Raw genomic sequence first — 17,984 nt, 5'->3', positions numbered from 1 at the left:
TTGAATATTCTGTGTGACAAAATAGGAAGTATGCATAAATCCCTTTGCATACTGAACTATCCAGTGTTGTCTTGAGGAAAAGCATTTGCACAGTTTTTGAAGCCATGAGCCAAACCACATGTTAATTTTTTTTTTTTGGAACACCATTTTGTTTGAAACATTGGTGGACTGTTGTTATTCAAACTTGTATATCTGGCAAAATTTTTTTGAAAATGATTGAAGTGAGCTGACACTTAAAGGGAAACAACTCATAGAATTTGTTGCCAATGATAAAATTGGAGTTTTCAACCCCAAAGTAGGATTTTTGGATCATTGCCACTTTGGGTTTGACAGCTTTCATATACTTAAGATTTTCTGATAAGATTGGTGATGGTATTAACAAATGTGATTATTTTGGATATTGTAATAGTGCATTGTAGGGAAAACATTTGGAAGATCTGTATAACTCAGTAAACCAGTATTTTCAATTTTGTTGTGTTACAAACTTGAACATGGATAAAAGATTCATTCAGTATATTAGATAAATGAATGTATTTGAATATAATAAAAAATAGACATTTTATTGATAAAATTTTATATTTCACAGTACAGCTAGATTTAAGAAACTATCACTTGTGGAGTTTTGAGGTCTTATTAAAGAATAAAATCCACAGTAATCTGAAAAGACTACAAAAACACTGTTCCTTTTTCAATGGTATATCTATGTGACATTTTCTTCATATCTTTTGACCAAAACAACATATAACAAATGGTATGCAGAATCAGATATGAGGATCTACTCATCTTCTGTTAAGCTGGCTGTTAACAAGGTTTACAAAAACTTCTCCCAGTAGATATTTTGTTTTGTCACATAGAAATTATTTTTGTAGAATTTATGTTAACATGCAGTCCTTAGTGTTTTATTTAAAAGTATTGCTCAGTCTTTCTTAGTATCAATACAGTATTAGTAAGTATTTACAGATATAATCCAAATTACCAAAAGCTTTTTGGGATCACCATTTTTAAGAAGGAGAAGGGAAGTTCCAAGACCTGAAAGTTTGCTATATGTTGTACTTCATGCTTATTTACTATGAAATCAGTTAAATGGGAGAAGAAATTCTTACTGTTATATAGTTTAGCAGCACTTATTATTCATTTTTTGTCTGAAAATCAATGTACAAATAGTCCAGGGTTGTTTCTAAAAACCTGTGGGACAGGCCAAAACAAAATCTTGTAAAATTTCAATTCTTTAAAAAATCTAAATAGCATACATTTTCCAGATATGGATGGGTACCAGAAGGTACACCTGAAGATGCATTATTTAATCATTATGTAATTTTTACTTAATTGTCATAGTGGTTATAATTTCATGGTAGTCTATTTTGGTTCATACGCATTAAAGTTTCTCATCTAAAATTCTGCATAATAAGTAAATTATTAAGGAACTTCCTATTGGTCACTCAGTACGTTTTAAGAACTGGGATTAATTACCTTTTTGGTATGACTCCAAAGCTCTTACCCTTTGCACCTTATGATAATGCGTTGTTTACAGCACCTGTGTGCACTCAACAGTTTTCAAGATCTTGGTTTTGACAAAGCTAGATCAACACTTTCTTCAATTTTAGTTTGGTGATTAAGGCAAGCAAATTGTTATCCAGAGTTATAAAGAGATGATATAAAAGTGAATGAACTAAGCTGAAATAAATTGCTAGACTCTGACTTCCATCAGTGAATTACAGCTTTCCTAATTGAATTGGATAGTATGAAAAAATGAATAGTTAGCATGATTTGTATTCTTTTGGCTGATGCTCAATTTAATATATTTACTATTGTGATCATATTTCTAGGCTTCTCCAGTGACAGTGATCTGATATCTCTTACTGTTGATGTGGATTCTCTTGCCGAGTTAGATGATGGAATGGCTTCCAATCAAAATTCTCCCAGTAGAACTTTTGGTCTCAATCTTTCTTCGGATTCTTCAGCCTTAGGGGCTGTTGCTTCTGACACTGAACCGAACAAAACAGAAGAAGAACGGGAAAGTCGTAGCCTCTTTCCTGGCAGTTTAAAAACTAAGCTGGGCAAGAGAGATTATTTGGAGAAAGCGGGAGAATTAATAAAGCTGGCTTTAAAAAAGGAAGAGGAAGACGACTATGAAGCTGCTTCTGATTTTTATAGGAAGGGAGTCGATTTACTCCTAGAAGGTGTTCAAGGTACAATTTTATCTACATTAATATGTTTTGACATGTTCTTATGTTGGTGTGTGGGGAAAATGTACATATAACTATCTTCTGTATAATCTTATATAGGAACAGGAATGAAAATGAGAAATTATTGAACTTCAAGTGAGATTATCAGAAGTACTAACTCTACACTTCGGTTAGTTAATCTACAAAAATGGGATTATTATTATTATTACTTTTAACAAAGTCAACATCGCCAAGTCTCTTGTATGAATAAGATTTGTTTTTTCTTACTTGACTACATTGTTCCCCAGGAAAATTCACAGAGATTCTCTGGTGCTTTTACTCTTGTTGAAGAGATAAAATGATGTAGACTTTTAAACCAAGAGAGTAAAAGGTTCTTGGATTTGCCTTCCACTCTTTCTTTGTTAGTTGCAGTGAATTCTTATCTTATTAATGTAGATTAGAATGCAACTTAGTGTGTTTAAGTAGAATTTACCTTTTCCTTTTCTTTTTTTTTATTTTTTTAAGTATCATCTTATTTTGTCCCTTGCTTTTTTTTTCATAGAAGCAAAATGATATGCTTTGCAGTTACGTGACCTTTTGGACAAAATAATTGCAGGTTGATGTGACTTTCTTTCAATGGTTTTCTATCTAGATTGTCATTTTCGTTGTCATCTGTGGTCTTTGACTTGACAGTGCTGTTCAGGTTACTACAGTCTCCTATATTACTAAACTTTTTACTATATACTTCCTTCTCACTGTGCCTGGTATCCTGTGGTCCACAGTCTTATTGTTTCACTCTTTCTAGGGTATAAACTTAATAGTTGGCGTAAGGGTGTATACCAAACTATGAAATAGGTGGTGTGGCAGTTAGCAATCCTAACTGCTTCTTGACCAAGTTTTTAACCAATTCTCCTGTTTTAGTCTTTGTTCCTATTTCCACAGCCAACTCGGATCACCAGTCCCTGAGCTTTTGGAGAGTTTTACTTTGACATGTTAAGTCAGGTATCTTTCTTGAGCTTAAGTCAATTACCTCTCATCCATGTACTTTCTAGCTTTTAAAATTTTGTTGCTTTTTATTTGTTCTGGTGGGGTTTTGCTTTAAACAGATTTTGCTGCCATGTTAATGGAGTTACTGGAGGGAACACAGCTAAATAAATGTATTCAATTTGCCATCTTTAACTGGAAATTTAGATTACACAATTGCTACTTTTTTGGCAGGTCTGGGGATCAAAAAATGTAATGCTTTGTGGGTGTAGTAATAAAAGGAGTCGAAATCTTTTATTTAGTTTTTGGTTAGTAATTATTGTCTTACTGAAGTTGCTGACATGATCATTTGAAATCTCTTAACACACAGTTTCCAATAATTGATTCTAATATTCATGTCCCATTAAATTTGTCATACATAATTTTAACTGCCAATTTTAAGGTTTCTAATTGAGAAATAAATTCCAAAGTCACTTTTTCTCATGCTTTTATTACTAGATCATTTCAATTCCAGTTTTGTTTTTCAAATGGTTTCGTAGACTGTTGGAATGTTTGTTTGTTACTTACTGGTCTTAAAGGTGTACTCATTTGTCTTTGCCTTAACTCATCTTGGGTTGGGAGTTTAAAGAGAAAATTAATTGCAAAAAATCTGCTCTGATGTTTCTCCCTTTTTCCTCCTAGGTGCTATGTGCTAAAACATCATTGGTGTTTAAATGACCTACATAGAACACACCATCTTTTAATTTAATTAAATTTATTTATTTTTATTTTTAATATTTTTTTAGTTGTCAGTGGAACTTTAATTTATTTATATGTAGTGTTGAGTATCGAACCCAGGGCCCCACACATGCCAGGCAAGCACTCTACCACTGAGCCACAACTCCAGCCCTAGTGTGCCATCTTTTTGTCTAAGAGTTATCTGCATTTAATCTTTGAACACTTCATAATGTTACCACTTGATGGCACCAGAAAAAAAAATCGTTGCTTCAAAATGAGAATTTTAAATACATATTAGCAAATAACAAAGAATATTTCACTTAGTTACTTTGCTGGTTATAGTGCTTAATTATTTCTCCATTTGGGACTTGCTACTAAACCTACTAGACCTTTGTCTTAAGGAATTTTAACTATTTAAACATATTTCTCCTGTTTGACATGTCTGTCTTTCTGAAACCACAGTATCCATTCCCATTCTGGATTGGGTTTTATTGTTAATGGGCCATTGAATCCCAAAAGTTAATAATTGACTTATAGCTTTTAGTCTTTTTTTCATTTATTCATAATGTGATAGTTTTATTCATTCTTATTTATTACTTTTTTTTTTTTTTTTTTTTTAACTAAGCTGCCATCTTCAGAATTTTATCCATATATAAAAGAACCTCTGTTTCAATCTTGATGGCTATACATTCAACTCTGTCAAATGTAAAGTCAGGGCCATACTTCCAGTCTGTGTATTCTATTTAAAACTGTACCACCTAACAGACATATGGACATTATCCTTTAATTTGTGGGAAAATTGGGGGCTTTAGCTTGTGAACTTGATTTGACATTTATGCTCAGAAAAGATGTTTCCTTGGGAAAGTTTGTTCCAGGGTTACTGAAACATCATTAGAATCAGTAAAACCTATAGATAATTTTTAATTTAACTCTTTATAACAGTTGTTTCTGTGACCTTGAATTGGATTAGCATGCTTTGTAGTAAGTTATTTCCAGATAATTGCTAATCCATAGAAATGAATCTTTCAGAGCTATGTAGGAACACTTTACACAGAGATTTTGGTATAGAGCTGGTTGGAAAATTTTGTTACTTTGCTTCTAAACTATTCATCCTAAAGGAGTTATCTGGGTTGTTAGTAGATCTGATAAAGGTCTTGATGTTTTTCTTCTTTAACTGCTGTTTGTGTAGCTGAGACTAGATGCAGAACACAATAGCAGTGGTTCTCTTTGTCCATCCAACAGAGAAGCACACCTGGATAGTGGTAACTTCAATTATCTTTTTGAACCTGGCACTTCTCTTACTTCTTAATCTAGAAATGGCACCATGTACTGTCAGGTCTTTAAGGACTTGAGAGAGAGAATCTAAAAATCAAGGTGGAAGGAGTCAACTTGATCTTTGGAGAGAATGCTAAAGTATATATCATCCTTTCATATCCATTTGTTATATATTACTACAAGTGGCTGATATGGTTAATCTGAATTCTCAGGTGGGCTTCCTGGAGTAGTTGTGATAAATGTACACTGGCAAATTTATTGCATAAAGGTATTACTGAATGCTTAAACAATAATTCATATCTATTACATGCCTGTCACTGTGTAAAGGTGTTTTCCTTATGTTTTTTTAATTTTCAAGTCAGCTCCCTAAGCTGAACCATGTCTTGGTCATACTGTGCTTTGTCTAAGGATACCAAAATTTAGAGGGTGCAGACATTTAATATAATGATTCTAAAAGCTTGGCACCTATTTAGCAAGAATAATTATTTAAAACAGGAAGCTACCAGATGGTGAGCATTGTTAGTAATACCCATCTGTGGGCTACATTATGAATTACAGAATTGATTTGAGAGCTGGTTTGGTATAGTTTGTTCCAGGTGCCAAAACTGCTTGTTTGTAAGGTAGTTGTTGTAATCCCCATTTTACAGGTGAAGGAACTAAGACTTGTATAAATTAAGCAATTTGCTCAGGGACACTGCCAGTTAGAGTTGAGCCAGAGTTTTAATCTAGGTCTTTCTAAATCTAAATGTTGTCATCTTTCTACTATACTGTGCCACTTCTCACACATTCCCCCCTAATTAGATAAGCTTTTTAAAATGGAGAAGCAGCAATTCTCCAGTATCATATATACTTTGTTTTGAATATAGTTGTGGTTTAGATAGGCAGCATCCCCCAAAAGCTCCTGTGTTAGTGCAGGAATATTCAGAGGAAAAATAATTAGATTATGAGAGCTGTAACAGTCTATCATAATTTGAATGGACTAAATGGTGGTAACTCTAGGCAGGTGGGGCATGACCAGAGGAAGTAGGAAACTGGGAGCATTCCCTGAAGGGGTTTATCTTCCCTGCAGACCCTCCCACTTCCTGTCTCTGCTTCCTGGTTGCCTTACGTGGAGCAATGCTCCTTCCTACGCTGTGCCCTTCTGCCATGATGTCCTGCCTGACCTTGAGCTCAGAGTAGTGGAGTCAGCTGACCAAAGGTTGAACCTCTGTAACTGTGAGCCTAAATAAACTTTCCTCCTTTTAAATTCTTCATGTTAGGTATTTTGGTCACAGAATTGAAAACCTAATATTCATTTTTTTCCATCTTCCATTTGTTTTTCTGTTTATTTACCCATCTACCCACCAAGTTGATCATTCAGTAAGCATTTATTACTCTTAGGTACAGATTCTGTGATAGGGAATATAAAATGTTTTTCTTGTGAAAATATAAAATACTACTGAGTGGTGCACCTTCTAAATGAGATCTTTTTGTCAACTGTATAGCATGTTAATATGATCCATGATTATGTAGTATTTATCTCATTGAAAATATTTGGTAGATGTGCTGCTGTAGCCATCCCTGTTCCTTTTTTAAAATTTGGTGCAAATTCCAAAATTTTCTAATCCTTTCCTTCCTTTTCCCTGCCCTCCTTATTCTTTCTTTATCCTCCTTTCCACTTTCTTCTCCTCTTGTTTCCATTGAAATCTCTTGCATATGTCTTGAGTTAAATTATAATGAAAAGACCTCCCAGATATCATTCATACCTAACTTTTCTTTGAAAATTTTATTGTTATTTTTGATCAGTGGATCATTTCTGATGTTAATACTCAACTTAGAGATGCAAACCATTTTCTGCCATTCTTTTCTGTTAAATGGCCTAATAAACAACACCAAGCCATTTTTTATAATTGCCCTATTCCTAAGTAGATGTGTGCTAGGCTCTTAGGGACATCTAGTCATTTTTCAAAAACTGTGACCTTGTGTGTTCAGGTTCACCATATCATTCTGTCTTTCTTATTGGATATTGATTAGTCTTCCTGGGTAAAAACCACAAACCCACCTCTACTTCCATATTTCCTTTAAGTCACTTAAATTAGTTCCAAATTGAACTATATTCTGTAGATTTGTTTCTAGAACATGTCTAGGTCCTTTAAATGTGGCTGGTCCCTGTGTACTCATAGTAATATATAGTCAAGTGCTGTAAAAAGCAGCTGAGACTATTGATTTATTCCTTTGAATGAGAATTACTCAAATATTTGGAAATGAAAAGGATAGCTTTGTTTGCTTTAGTTTAGAATGGATGGACGTGAGAAAGGTAATCAGTCTTGGTTTGATAAAGGGAAGAATGTCATATGATATTGTATTGTCGAATTTCAGAAATTAAAAATTATAACTTTGTGGTTTACTCGAGTTATTTACAGTGTTTGTTAACTCAGAAGATATTGTGAAAGTATTTTCCTGTTGACTTTAAGTTCTTGCCCACTTTGGCATAAGTCTAGCAAACAAAAGCTACGTTTTAATGGATGATAGTGGTATGTGTGATCATCTGGCCTTCAAATGAATTGACTTCTAACTTTTTTAAATTTATAAACCCCTTTGAGGTTTTTTCTTTTTTGCAATGTTATCCTAACTATGTAGGGCTATTTAAGGCTCCTTGACAAATCATATAAATTTGAGAATTACTTTTCCTTTTGTATAAAAAGGCAGTTGGAATTTTGATAGGAATTGTGTTAAATCTGTAAGTTTTGGAAGTATTCTCAACAATGTTAAATCTTATCTATGAAGTCAGGATTCTTTTCACTTGTTTATATCTTCTTTAATTTCTTCAATAGTATTTGTGGGTTTTCAGTGTATAAGTCTTACCTCCTGGGTTAAATTTATTCCTAGGCATTTTATTTTTTGAATGCTATTGCAAATGGAATTTTAAAAATGTCTTTTTCTCTTCAAGGATGGGGATATAGCTTAGTGGTAGAGTGCTTGCTTAGCATGTACAGGGTCCTGGGTTTGATTCCTAGCAAACACACACACACACACACACACACACACACAATAATAAAATAAATAAAAATTTTGTTTGTTCATTCCTAGTGTTTATCAGTCCAGCTGGTTTTTGCACGTTGATCTTCTTTCTAGCAGTATTTGGAATTTGCTTATTAGCTCTAGTTGTTTTTGTGGATTTTTTGGGTTTCCTATACATAGGGTAAGTTGTCTATGAACAGAGATAGTTTTGCTTCTTCCTTTTTAATTTGAATATTGTTTTCTCTCTTTTTCTTCTCTAACGCTCTGGCTAGAACTTCTAGTACAGTGAAGAATATTCAGAAAGCAGATGTCCTCATCTTGTTCCTGATCTTAGGGGTAAAACTTTTATTAATCTTTTACCTTTGAGTATGAGGTTAACTGTTGGTTTTTCATAGATGTCCTTCATCATGTTGAGGAAATTCATTTTGTTCCTAGGTTTTGAATGTTCCATTATGAAAGGGTGTTGAATTCTGTTAGTTGTTTTTCTGCATCAACTGAAATGACTATCTTTTCCCCACCTTTGCTCTAATAATATGTATATTATATTATTTTTCTTATATTAAACCACTCTTGCATTTCTAGGATAAATCACATTTGCCATAGAGATTTACATCCTAAATTTGAACCCTATTATACCTTTTGGTATCTCTTCTATATTTTCATCATTGTAATATAGTTGGAAAAGAAGTACTACTCATTGAAGTTTGAACTTTCTGTCCATCTTCATCTGGAGCTTGAGATCGCTGAGATTTCGTCAAAGAGGAGCACTATAAACAAATTCAGAATGTTTCTGTCTGAAAATTTCTACAGCCTTTTCTGTTTAAAAACAATTTGTATTCACTGTAATTCAATAAATAACCTTAGTTGATAATTTTTCAGATCTTCACTGTTTTGAAACAGGCTAGAAAAGAGCATTTTAAAACAATAAAATTGAGTTTTAAAAAAAAAACAGATTTGAAACAATTTAAATATGCTACTTACCCTTCTGTCTTTTCCTCCCCATCAGCATTCTGGTTTTTCCTTTTCCTTGGTTGACCCAATAGAAGAAAGCAGTTACTAATGCAGTGAACTCAGAAGGAACTGTTTCATAGCTTCAGAGAGGACATTAGATTCTCTATTCTTGATGTTCACAAATGAAAAGAGCTGCCTTTTAAATTACCCAGTACTCAGATCAGTGCTTCTTTTAGGTTTTATGTTAGGCTGGACTCTTCTGTTGCGGGTAACAAAACCCTAAGCAACTCAAAGAAGCTCACATAGAAAAGAGTTTAGCCCACAGAAATGAGTGTTCCATTGGTTCCATATAGCTTGATTCAGGTGTTTAAGAAATGTCACCTGGGCTCTTGCCTCTTTGTTTGCCTGTCTCTGAACACACCTTGTACATGCTATTCCCTTTCTCTCATTTGATCCTCAGAATCCTAGGAAAGAGGGAACTTTCCACCATTGCTGTAACAAAGGCCCCAGGAAGGACTGGCCTGGCATGAGTCATGTGGTTCCACTTTTGCTTTTTAACCTGGTTAGGCATAGGTTATTTGGTCATCTCTGGGAAGGTGGACAGAACTATGTGTGATGAACCTTATGAACTGAACATAACAGAATGTGGGAGGAGTACACAAGGAATAAACAAAACAAATTAAAATGTCATCTTTTACTTTTGTTCCTGAATCAGCAATGCCATTGATTATGCTTTCTCTCCTTGCCTTTAAAAAGTGTTGCTTTTTTTTTTTTTTATGATTTTTAGATATTGATAGACCTTTATTTTATTTATTTATTATTTATTTATTTATTTATTTTTTATTATTTATTTTATGTGGTGCTGAGACTCAAACCCAGTGCCTCACACAGTGGCAAGTGCTCTGCCACTGAGCCACAACCCCAGCCCCTACTTTGATTATTTATGTTTTTATTTTACATGTTTCTTAAACTGTAATTCTCTAGTTAACAGGCATCTAGCTATTTGTTTAAACTTTTAAGTGAAGTATAATTATATAAACTGAGAAGTACATATGTATATGGCTTAAGGTATTTTCACACAAGGAAAGTACCTGTGTAAATGGCATCTGGCTCAAGAGGCAGGACTCCATCAGTGCTGTAGACACTTCCTCATCTCCCCTACCATTTTCTGCTTCTCTGAAGGTAGTTGTTATCCTGATCTCTTAATAGCATTGAGTGGATAAGGTCTGATTTCTTCTCTTGTTATTCTTTGCAGGGCAGGGTTCTCATGTCCTTCGTTTGCTTCTCTCTCTCATTGCCACATCTTCCTTTTCCATGTATCTGATTTTTTCCCAGGAAGAAAGCTTTACCAAGCCTCTTACTTTTGGTTCCACTCACTTCCAGGTCCTTCTTTATAGATTGTGCTTCCGACTGCCAAGTTGCAATCCTTGTTTAGTATTTTGGCATTTAGTTGGAGTAGTTTTTTCACGTGCTTTGGTTTTGATTTAGGTCTTCTATGCCTCTCCTTGGCAAACCGCCACCCCGACCCCCCTGTGCACTTTCAGGGAATCCCTTAAGCTTTTTCTTCCTGGTCTCCATATCACTGGCCTATGACAGTGGGCCCTTGGGAGCTCTGTTGTAATTCGGTTTATTTCCTTGTTTACAGATAATCTTAACAGTCATGGTATTCTTTGTTTCCTAATAATATTGAAAATATGTGTCAAATGTGGGTTTATTGTTCTTTTGAATTTTTTTGTTTTTTGAGATGTTATGTGGGAAAATTTGATATTGGGTAGTTGCCATTGTCCTCCAGACCTAAAAGTCAACATAGATGGTTTTTTGAGTGTTCAAAAACTTTACTCAGTTGTGTATGTATTATACATTATGTATTATCATTTTAATATATTAATTTGATTGCTGAGATTTGTTCATGATTTATGTATATTTTTGTTTTTCATATATATGTATGTTCGATGAATTAAGAAGTAGTTATAGACATCATGACTTTCATCCCTTAGCTTATGTAACCAGAAAATAGGGTTGTTCTTCTACATAGTCACAAGGCAATTCACATACTTTACAAATGTGAGAACAGTTCTATAGGAAGAATTTTTTTTCTTTTTCCAGTACTGGGGATCGAACCCAGGGATATTTTTCCACTGTGCTACATCCCTATCCTCAGTTCTTTTTATTTTATTTTGAGATAGAGTTTTGCTTATTTGCCCAGACTGGCCTCTGACTTGAGATTCTCCTGCCTCAATTTCCTGAGTTGCTGGAATTACAGGTGTGTGCCACCACACCTGGCTATGAAAAGGATTTTAATAGTGGATTCAGTTCTTTAACTGTTAAAACAGGATATTTGTAAAGGAGGATATCCTTTCTTATTTTGTCAACTTTGGTGAATCGAATTTTTTCAAGAAATTTATTCATACAAATGGGTAGATTTATTAATTGTAGCAATTTTTAAAAATAGCCTCACATCTTTGATGTGTGTTGTATCTTTCTTGATGTTGGTAATTTGTCATATTTTTCTTTTGCCTTTAATCAGTTATATTAGAGATTTATCAGTTTTATTAATGTTAAAAAAATCAGCTCTTTTTTTTTGTTGTTGTTGAGTTGCCCAGGCTGGCTGGCCTCAAAATGATCTTCCTGTCTCAGCCTCTCTAGTTAAGCCGGGACTACAGGTGTACACTTACCTTTTAACCTTTTAAAAAACAATTATATATATTTTTTTTAAATTTAAGACTTTCTTTTCTTTATTTCCTTTCTTCTATTTACTTTGACCTGTTTATTTTTGAGTTAGAGGCTTACATATTTGAGTTTTAACCTTTGTTTATTCAGTATACATTTAGGATTATGTACTGTCTACTAAATACTCCTTTAACTACAGTACGCACACTTTGATATATCCCCATTATTATCAGTTCAAATATTTTCTTTCTGTTTTGATTTTTTTCCTTATCCCATCTTATTTGTTTTCTATTGCTACTTTAACAAATTGCTTTAAATTTAATGATGTACAACACAATTTATGATTTTATGGTTTGGAGGTTTGAAATCTGACATGAATCTCACTGGGCTAAAATCAAAATACAAACAGGACTACATTCTTTTCTGGAGACTTTTAGGGGAGAATCTGTTGTCTTGCTTTTTCTAGCTTCTAAACAGTTGGATTTTGGTCTTCCTCCATCTTAAGAGCCAGCAGTCTTGCATCTCTCTGACTGTTCTCCTATAGTTACATCTCACTCAGACCCTTATCCAGGAAAGATTATCTGATTTTAAGGACCCATATGATTTTCTTGAGGCCATGTTGGTAATCCAGGATAATTGCCAGATCTCTCAGTGTTTAACCTTAATCACATTTGAAAGGTTTCTTTAAGTAAAGGAGTATATTCATAGATTCTGTACTTAGGATGTGGGCATCTTTAGGGATCATTCATTATTCTGCCTATTGTACCTGTGAATTACTTCGAAGTGTATCGTAAGTGTATTATTTAGTTTTCTGGAAGTTGGAGTTTTCTGGTTATCTTTTTGTGACTGCTCAACTTCATGGTCTGCATTATTAACTTAGTCTGAATTATTCCAGTGTTTTGAAATTTCTTGAGGTTTTCTTTTTGGTTAAACCTTCCTGCCTTTTTTGGGGGTGGGATACCAGGGACTGAACTCAGGGGCACTTGACCGCTGAGCCACATCCCCAACCCTATTTTGTATTTTATTTAGAGATAGGGTCTCACTGAGTTGTTGCTTAGTGCCTGGATTTTGCTGAGGCTGACTTTGAACTCGAGATCGTCCTGTTTTAGCCTCCCTAGCCACTGGGATTACAGGTGTGCTCCACTGCACCAGGCCCATCCTGCCTTTTTTGATCATTTTATTTCAGAGCTTTGAAATGGTGTGGATGATATTAAAACATAATCTCAGAGTTTTGTGATATGGTGATCTATAATGTCACATATTTTTTTCATTTTTATAGGAAATTTTCTTACCTTTCAGTTGTTTGTGCTTTATTCTTGCCAGTTAACCAGAAATGTCTTGATTATAGAATAGCCAGAGGTACAGACATTAAATCAATTTTTTAATTGTATGGGTGTGATTAAATAATTCTCTGATTAATTAGAGTATACTTTTTTTTGGCTCATGGAAGAAAAGTCCATAAATACAGCAAAATCATGTTATAAAAGTTATCTTGAATGAATTCAGATCAGTGATAGCCATTTCTTCTGCAAAGCAATGAAGAACACAAACTGAGTACCTGGAAGAAATAGAAGCAGAGATTAGAAACAAAGAGCCCTGAATTGGATTTTATTGTAGTTTATTGGTTTGATAGTTGGAGGGAGAACAATGCCCTGACCTGCACTACTGATAAAGGGCCTGTCTTTACCTAGGCTACAGAAAGTCAGATTAGAAGAAATAATATGAGCAGAGGCAAAGCTGTGACAGGATATCCTAATAGTTCTTTTAAATGAAATGATCTAGTGATATAGGAAATAGAATATAGAATTCGTGTAGTGTAATCTAGCAAGCCAGGTCATATTAGTTCCATGCTCTGGCAGACACCTGAGCAGATGTGTGGGAAGAAATCTTACTTTATAGACAAATTGAATCATTAAGAATTTGTTGTTCCTGATCTTAAGTGACTCTTAATACTTCCTTTGCATTCTTTTGTTAACTCACTTGTCCACATCTTTGCCCCTTCTTATTACTTATTCTTTCTAATCTTACTTTCTGTAGCCAAGAAAAATCTTTAATGTAGGGAAAGAAAAGAAGAGAAAAGAAAACAAAAGAAAACAAAACTCATATCTTTTGAGAATTCTGTACCCATCAAAAACCACTTTCACAAGTGAGGACAAAATAGCTGGATGCAGTGCAATTGCCTGTAATCCCAGCTAATCTGGAGGTGGAAGCAGGAGGCTCAGTTGAGCCCGTGAGTTTGAAGTCAACCTGGGCAGTATGATGAGGCTTTACCTCCAAATAAGCAAACAAACAACAAAACCAAACAACAAAGGAGGCAAAACTGTTATTTGAGATGATGAACATATTTGTTTTTTTGACGGTGCTGTCTTCCTGTGTTTTTCTTGGTTAGTTTAGCTAGAATTTTGTAGGTTTTGTTGATCTTTTCAAAGAAATGATTTTAAAAATGATTTTTTGGTTCATTATAATTATACATAATAGTGGGATCCATTGTGACATATCTGAGATGCACATAACATAATTTGATCAGTGTAATTCCCTAGTACTTCCCCTTTCCCTCTGCTTGTCCTCCCTCTGATCCTCTTGCTCTATTCTCCTGGTCTTCCTTCTATTATTTTAATTAGTGCATCATGATATATATAAAAGGGGATTAATTATGATATATTTGTACATGGATGTAGCATAATTTGGTTGATTTTGAAATGATTTTTTATTTCATTTCTTTATATTTTTTCAATTTTATATTCCCTTGGTTTCATTTCTTTCCCCTATTTTGTTTTGTAGTTTGCTCTTCATTTTTTAGATTTCACCTTAAGAAGCAAAAACTGAGGTTATTTGAGATCTTCATTTCAATATAGGTGCTTACAGCTTTAAACTATTTCTCTAAACACTGCTTTGAGATGTTTTAATTTTCATTGAGCTTAAATAATTTCCAGTTTTCCATGTAGTGTCTTATTTGAAGTATGTTTAAAAGTATGTTCTTTAATTTTAAAATATTTGTCTGTTTTCCAGATTTTCTTTTGTTGATTTTTGGTTTGTTGTGGTTAATGAACATGCTTTACATGATTTTAACTCCTTTAAATTTATTGGGATTTGTGGCCAAGTACATGGTTTGTCCTGGAGAATGTTCCATGGTGCTTATAAAGAATACATGTTCTGTTGTTGGATATAGTGTTCTGTAGATGTCCATTAGCTCAGTTTGGTTGATGATATTGCTTAATTCATTTATATCATTGCCAGTTTTCTGTCTTTCTTTTCTGGCAATTAATGAGACTTTACTGATAAATGCTTTTTTAAAAGTATTATTAGATGTTGAGAGACCTTTATTTTATTCATTTATTTATACATGGCTATGAGGATTGAACCCAGTGCCTCATACATGCTAGGCAAGTGCTCTACCACTGAGCCACAACCCCAGCCCGATAATATTGTTGAATTGTCTATTCTGTTATTTTTCTTGCCTTTTTTGAGGCTCTGTTATTAGATGCATGTATGTTGATAGTTGTTACATATTCCTGGTTAATTTAATCTTTTCACACTGTAACATGTCTATTTTGTCTCTTGTAATTTTTTTTCTTAAAAACATATTTTGAGGACTGGGGTCGTGCCTCAGTTTTGAAGTGCTCGATCCTCAGCACCTCATAAAGATTAATAGATAAAGGTATCGTGTCCACTACAAGTAAAAAATATTTTTAAAAAATATATGTTGGTTATTTGTTTACATAGTATTTCTTTTTCCATCCTCTTATAATCAGCGTGTTTGTTTCTTTGAATCAAAGTGTCTATCCATTAGTCAGGTCCTGATTGGATTTTTTTATCCAATTTTCGAAATAATCTCTGCTTTGTATTTGTGTATTTAATTCATATAGATTTAATATATTTATTAATCTGATTGGATTTATGCCTGTCATATTGTCATTTGTTTTGTGTCTCTTTTTTGTTTTTTACTCCCTTTTGTGGTAAGTAGATATTTTCTTGTGTACCACTTACTTTCTCTGTTTTTTAAAAGAACTTTATCATTTTGAGTTTTCTCTATTAAGTGTCTCTGAAGACTACAGCAATAAGCATTTTAACTTAACATGTTTTAAAATAAGCTGATTCTAATTCCATTATATAGAAACTTTATTTTATGTAGCTTCCTTCCATTCCCTCTTGTGTTTGCTGTTATTGTCATGTGAATTATATCTTTGTATAAGCCTTATGGTGTAATTTTATAATTACTGTTCACATTCATGTGCCTTTAAACCAATTTTGGATAAGAAATGAGGAAACTGATATTTTCATATCTACCTAAGTAATTTTTATTTCTTTCCTTGTATTCTTTTTTGTTGTTTTTTGGATTTGAGTTATTCATTGTGCCATTTCTTTTCCTTCCTTTCTCCCTTCCTTCCTTTTTTTTTTTTTTTTTTTTTTCTCTCTCGTATGGTGCTCTCCTAGCAACAGATTCTCTTCATCTTTATCTGGGAGTGTCTTTTTTGCCTCCTTTGTTGAAAGGTAGTTTTGCTGGATATCAGATACTTTTTTGATAACCCCCTCCCCCGTTTAGTATTTTAAATATGCCATCCTGCTGTTTTCTGGCTTCCGTTTTTCTGAAAAGTCATTTAATCTTGTTCCCTAGTATGTGACAATGACAAGTATGTTTCTTTTGTTATTTATTTAAGATATTGTTTTGGCTTTTGATGGTTGGCTACTATATGTGTAGATGTGAATGTTTTATCATTTATCCTTTTTGACATTGTTGTATCCTTGGTATTTGTTATATCCACATGTGTAGATCAGTGTTCATCAGATCTGGGAAGTTTTTACCCATTATTTCTTCAGATATATATTTTTTTCTGCGTATATTTTTCACTCTATTTCTTGGACTGCATTTTTTTGTATTACTGGGCTTGATTTCACAGGTGTTTCAGCCTCCATTGGTGTTTTATTTCCTGTTCTTTTTTACTGTTTACTTTTATTTGGACTAGATAATGGCTAGTCATCTAGCATCAAGTTTGCTAATTCTTTTTTTTCTGGCAGCTTAGTCTACTATTGTGTTTTTAACTCCAGAGTTTCTATTTGGTTCCTTTTTTAAAAAATAATTTGTCCCTTTATTGTTAATCTCTTTGGATGACTCACTGTCTTTGTACTTTATTTAATTCCTTCAACATGGTTTCTCTTAGTTCCTTAAGCATATTTGTAGTAGTCGTTTTAAGTCTTTGTCTACTAAGATTTACATCTGGGTCCACTCAGATTTTTATTGACTGCTTTTTTCCTTGGATGGGCCACAGTTTTCTTCTTTCTTTGCATGTCTTGTACTTTTTTGTTCAAAATTTGACATTTTAGATAATATATTATAGCGACTCTAAACTCCGTCTCCTCCTTGTTCCCTACGGGTAGTTATTGTTATTTTGTTTTTTGGTTAGCCAGGAATTGTTCAAAAGCTGTGCATAAACAGTGTGAGCCCTTGAGATATCTGTGTGTGGGTTAGGGCCTGTATTCAAAGATCAGGCAGTTTACAAGTCTTCCCTGGGTTTTGCTTGTACTTGTGCAAGACCTCCCATTCATCAGTTCACCAGGGAGGAGTGGATTGCTGGGGCTCTCTGTGGTCTCCTCTGTGTGCATGGTGCAACTATTTTTTTTTAAAGTCTTTAAAAAAAAAAAAAATATATATATATATATATATATATATTTTTTTTTTTTTTAGTTGTGGATGAACCTTTATTTTTATGTGGTGCTGAGAATTGAACCTAGTGCCTCACACATGCTAGGCAAGTACTCTACCACTGAGCCACAACTCCAGCCCCCATGTATGCAACTTTTAAGATCCCTAGGAATATCTTGGAGCTTACCAGAATACCCCATGACTGTCTTGGTTCCCATATTTCTCTGTTATATTTTGGCCTGTCTTTCAGCCATTGTTGCTGTTGATTTCACATCTTCCTCCCCTGCTTTAGTCAGGTATTTTGCCATTGTGACCAAAAGACCAGATACAGTTTTACAGGAGAAAAGGTTTATTTGGGGCTCACGGTTGCAGCGGTCTCAGTCCATAGATAGCCAACTCCATTGCTCTGGGCTTAAGATAAGGCAGAACATCATGGTGGAAAGTAGTGGCAGAGGCAAGCAGCTCAGGACATGGCAACAAGGAAACAGAGAGTTGTCACTTACCAGGGACAAATATATACCCCTTAGACATGCTTCCAGTGATGACCTTCTCTTGCTACACCCTATGCACTACAGTTACCA

General features: G+C 34.0%; 1 protein-coding gene across 6 annotated transcripts in view; it reads left to right on the top strand.

Annotated features, from left to right (window-relative positions):
• Rps6kc1 (ribosomal protein S6 kinase C1) overlaps positions 1 to 17,984 on the top strand; it is a 214,870-nt gene that overhangs the window by 84,564 nt on the left and 112,322 nt on the right. For 4 of the 6 annotated variants that reach the window (XM_047520349.1, XM_047520350.1, XM_047520348.1 and 1 more), the window contains exon 6: positions 1,827 to 2,189. The exons of the other annotated variants lie outside the window; for them this stretch is intronic. In XM_047520349.1, the coding sequence (XP_047376305.1) occupies positions 1,827 to 2,189 (363 nt within the window). The remainder of the gene's footprint in view (positions 1 to 1,826; positions 2,190 to 17,984) is intronic. 6 annotated transcript variants of the gene reach the window in all.

This window comes from Sciurus carolinensis, chromosome 12 (assembly GCF_902686445.1).
Source record: "Sciurus carolinensis chromosome 12, mSciCar1.2, whole genome shotgun sequence".
Taxonomy (NCBI): domain Eukaryota; kingdom Metazoa; phylum Chordata; class Mammalia; order Rodentia; family Sciuridae; genus Sciurus; species Sciurus carolinensis.
This window is presented reverse-complemented; position numbering and strand designations above follow the sequence as displayed.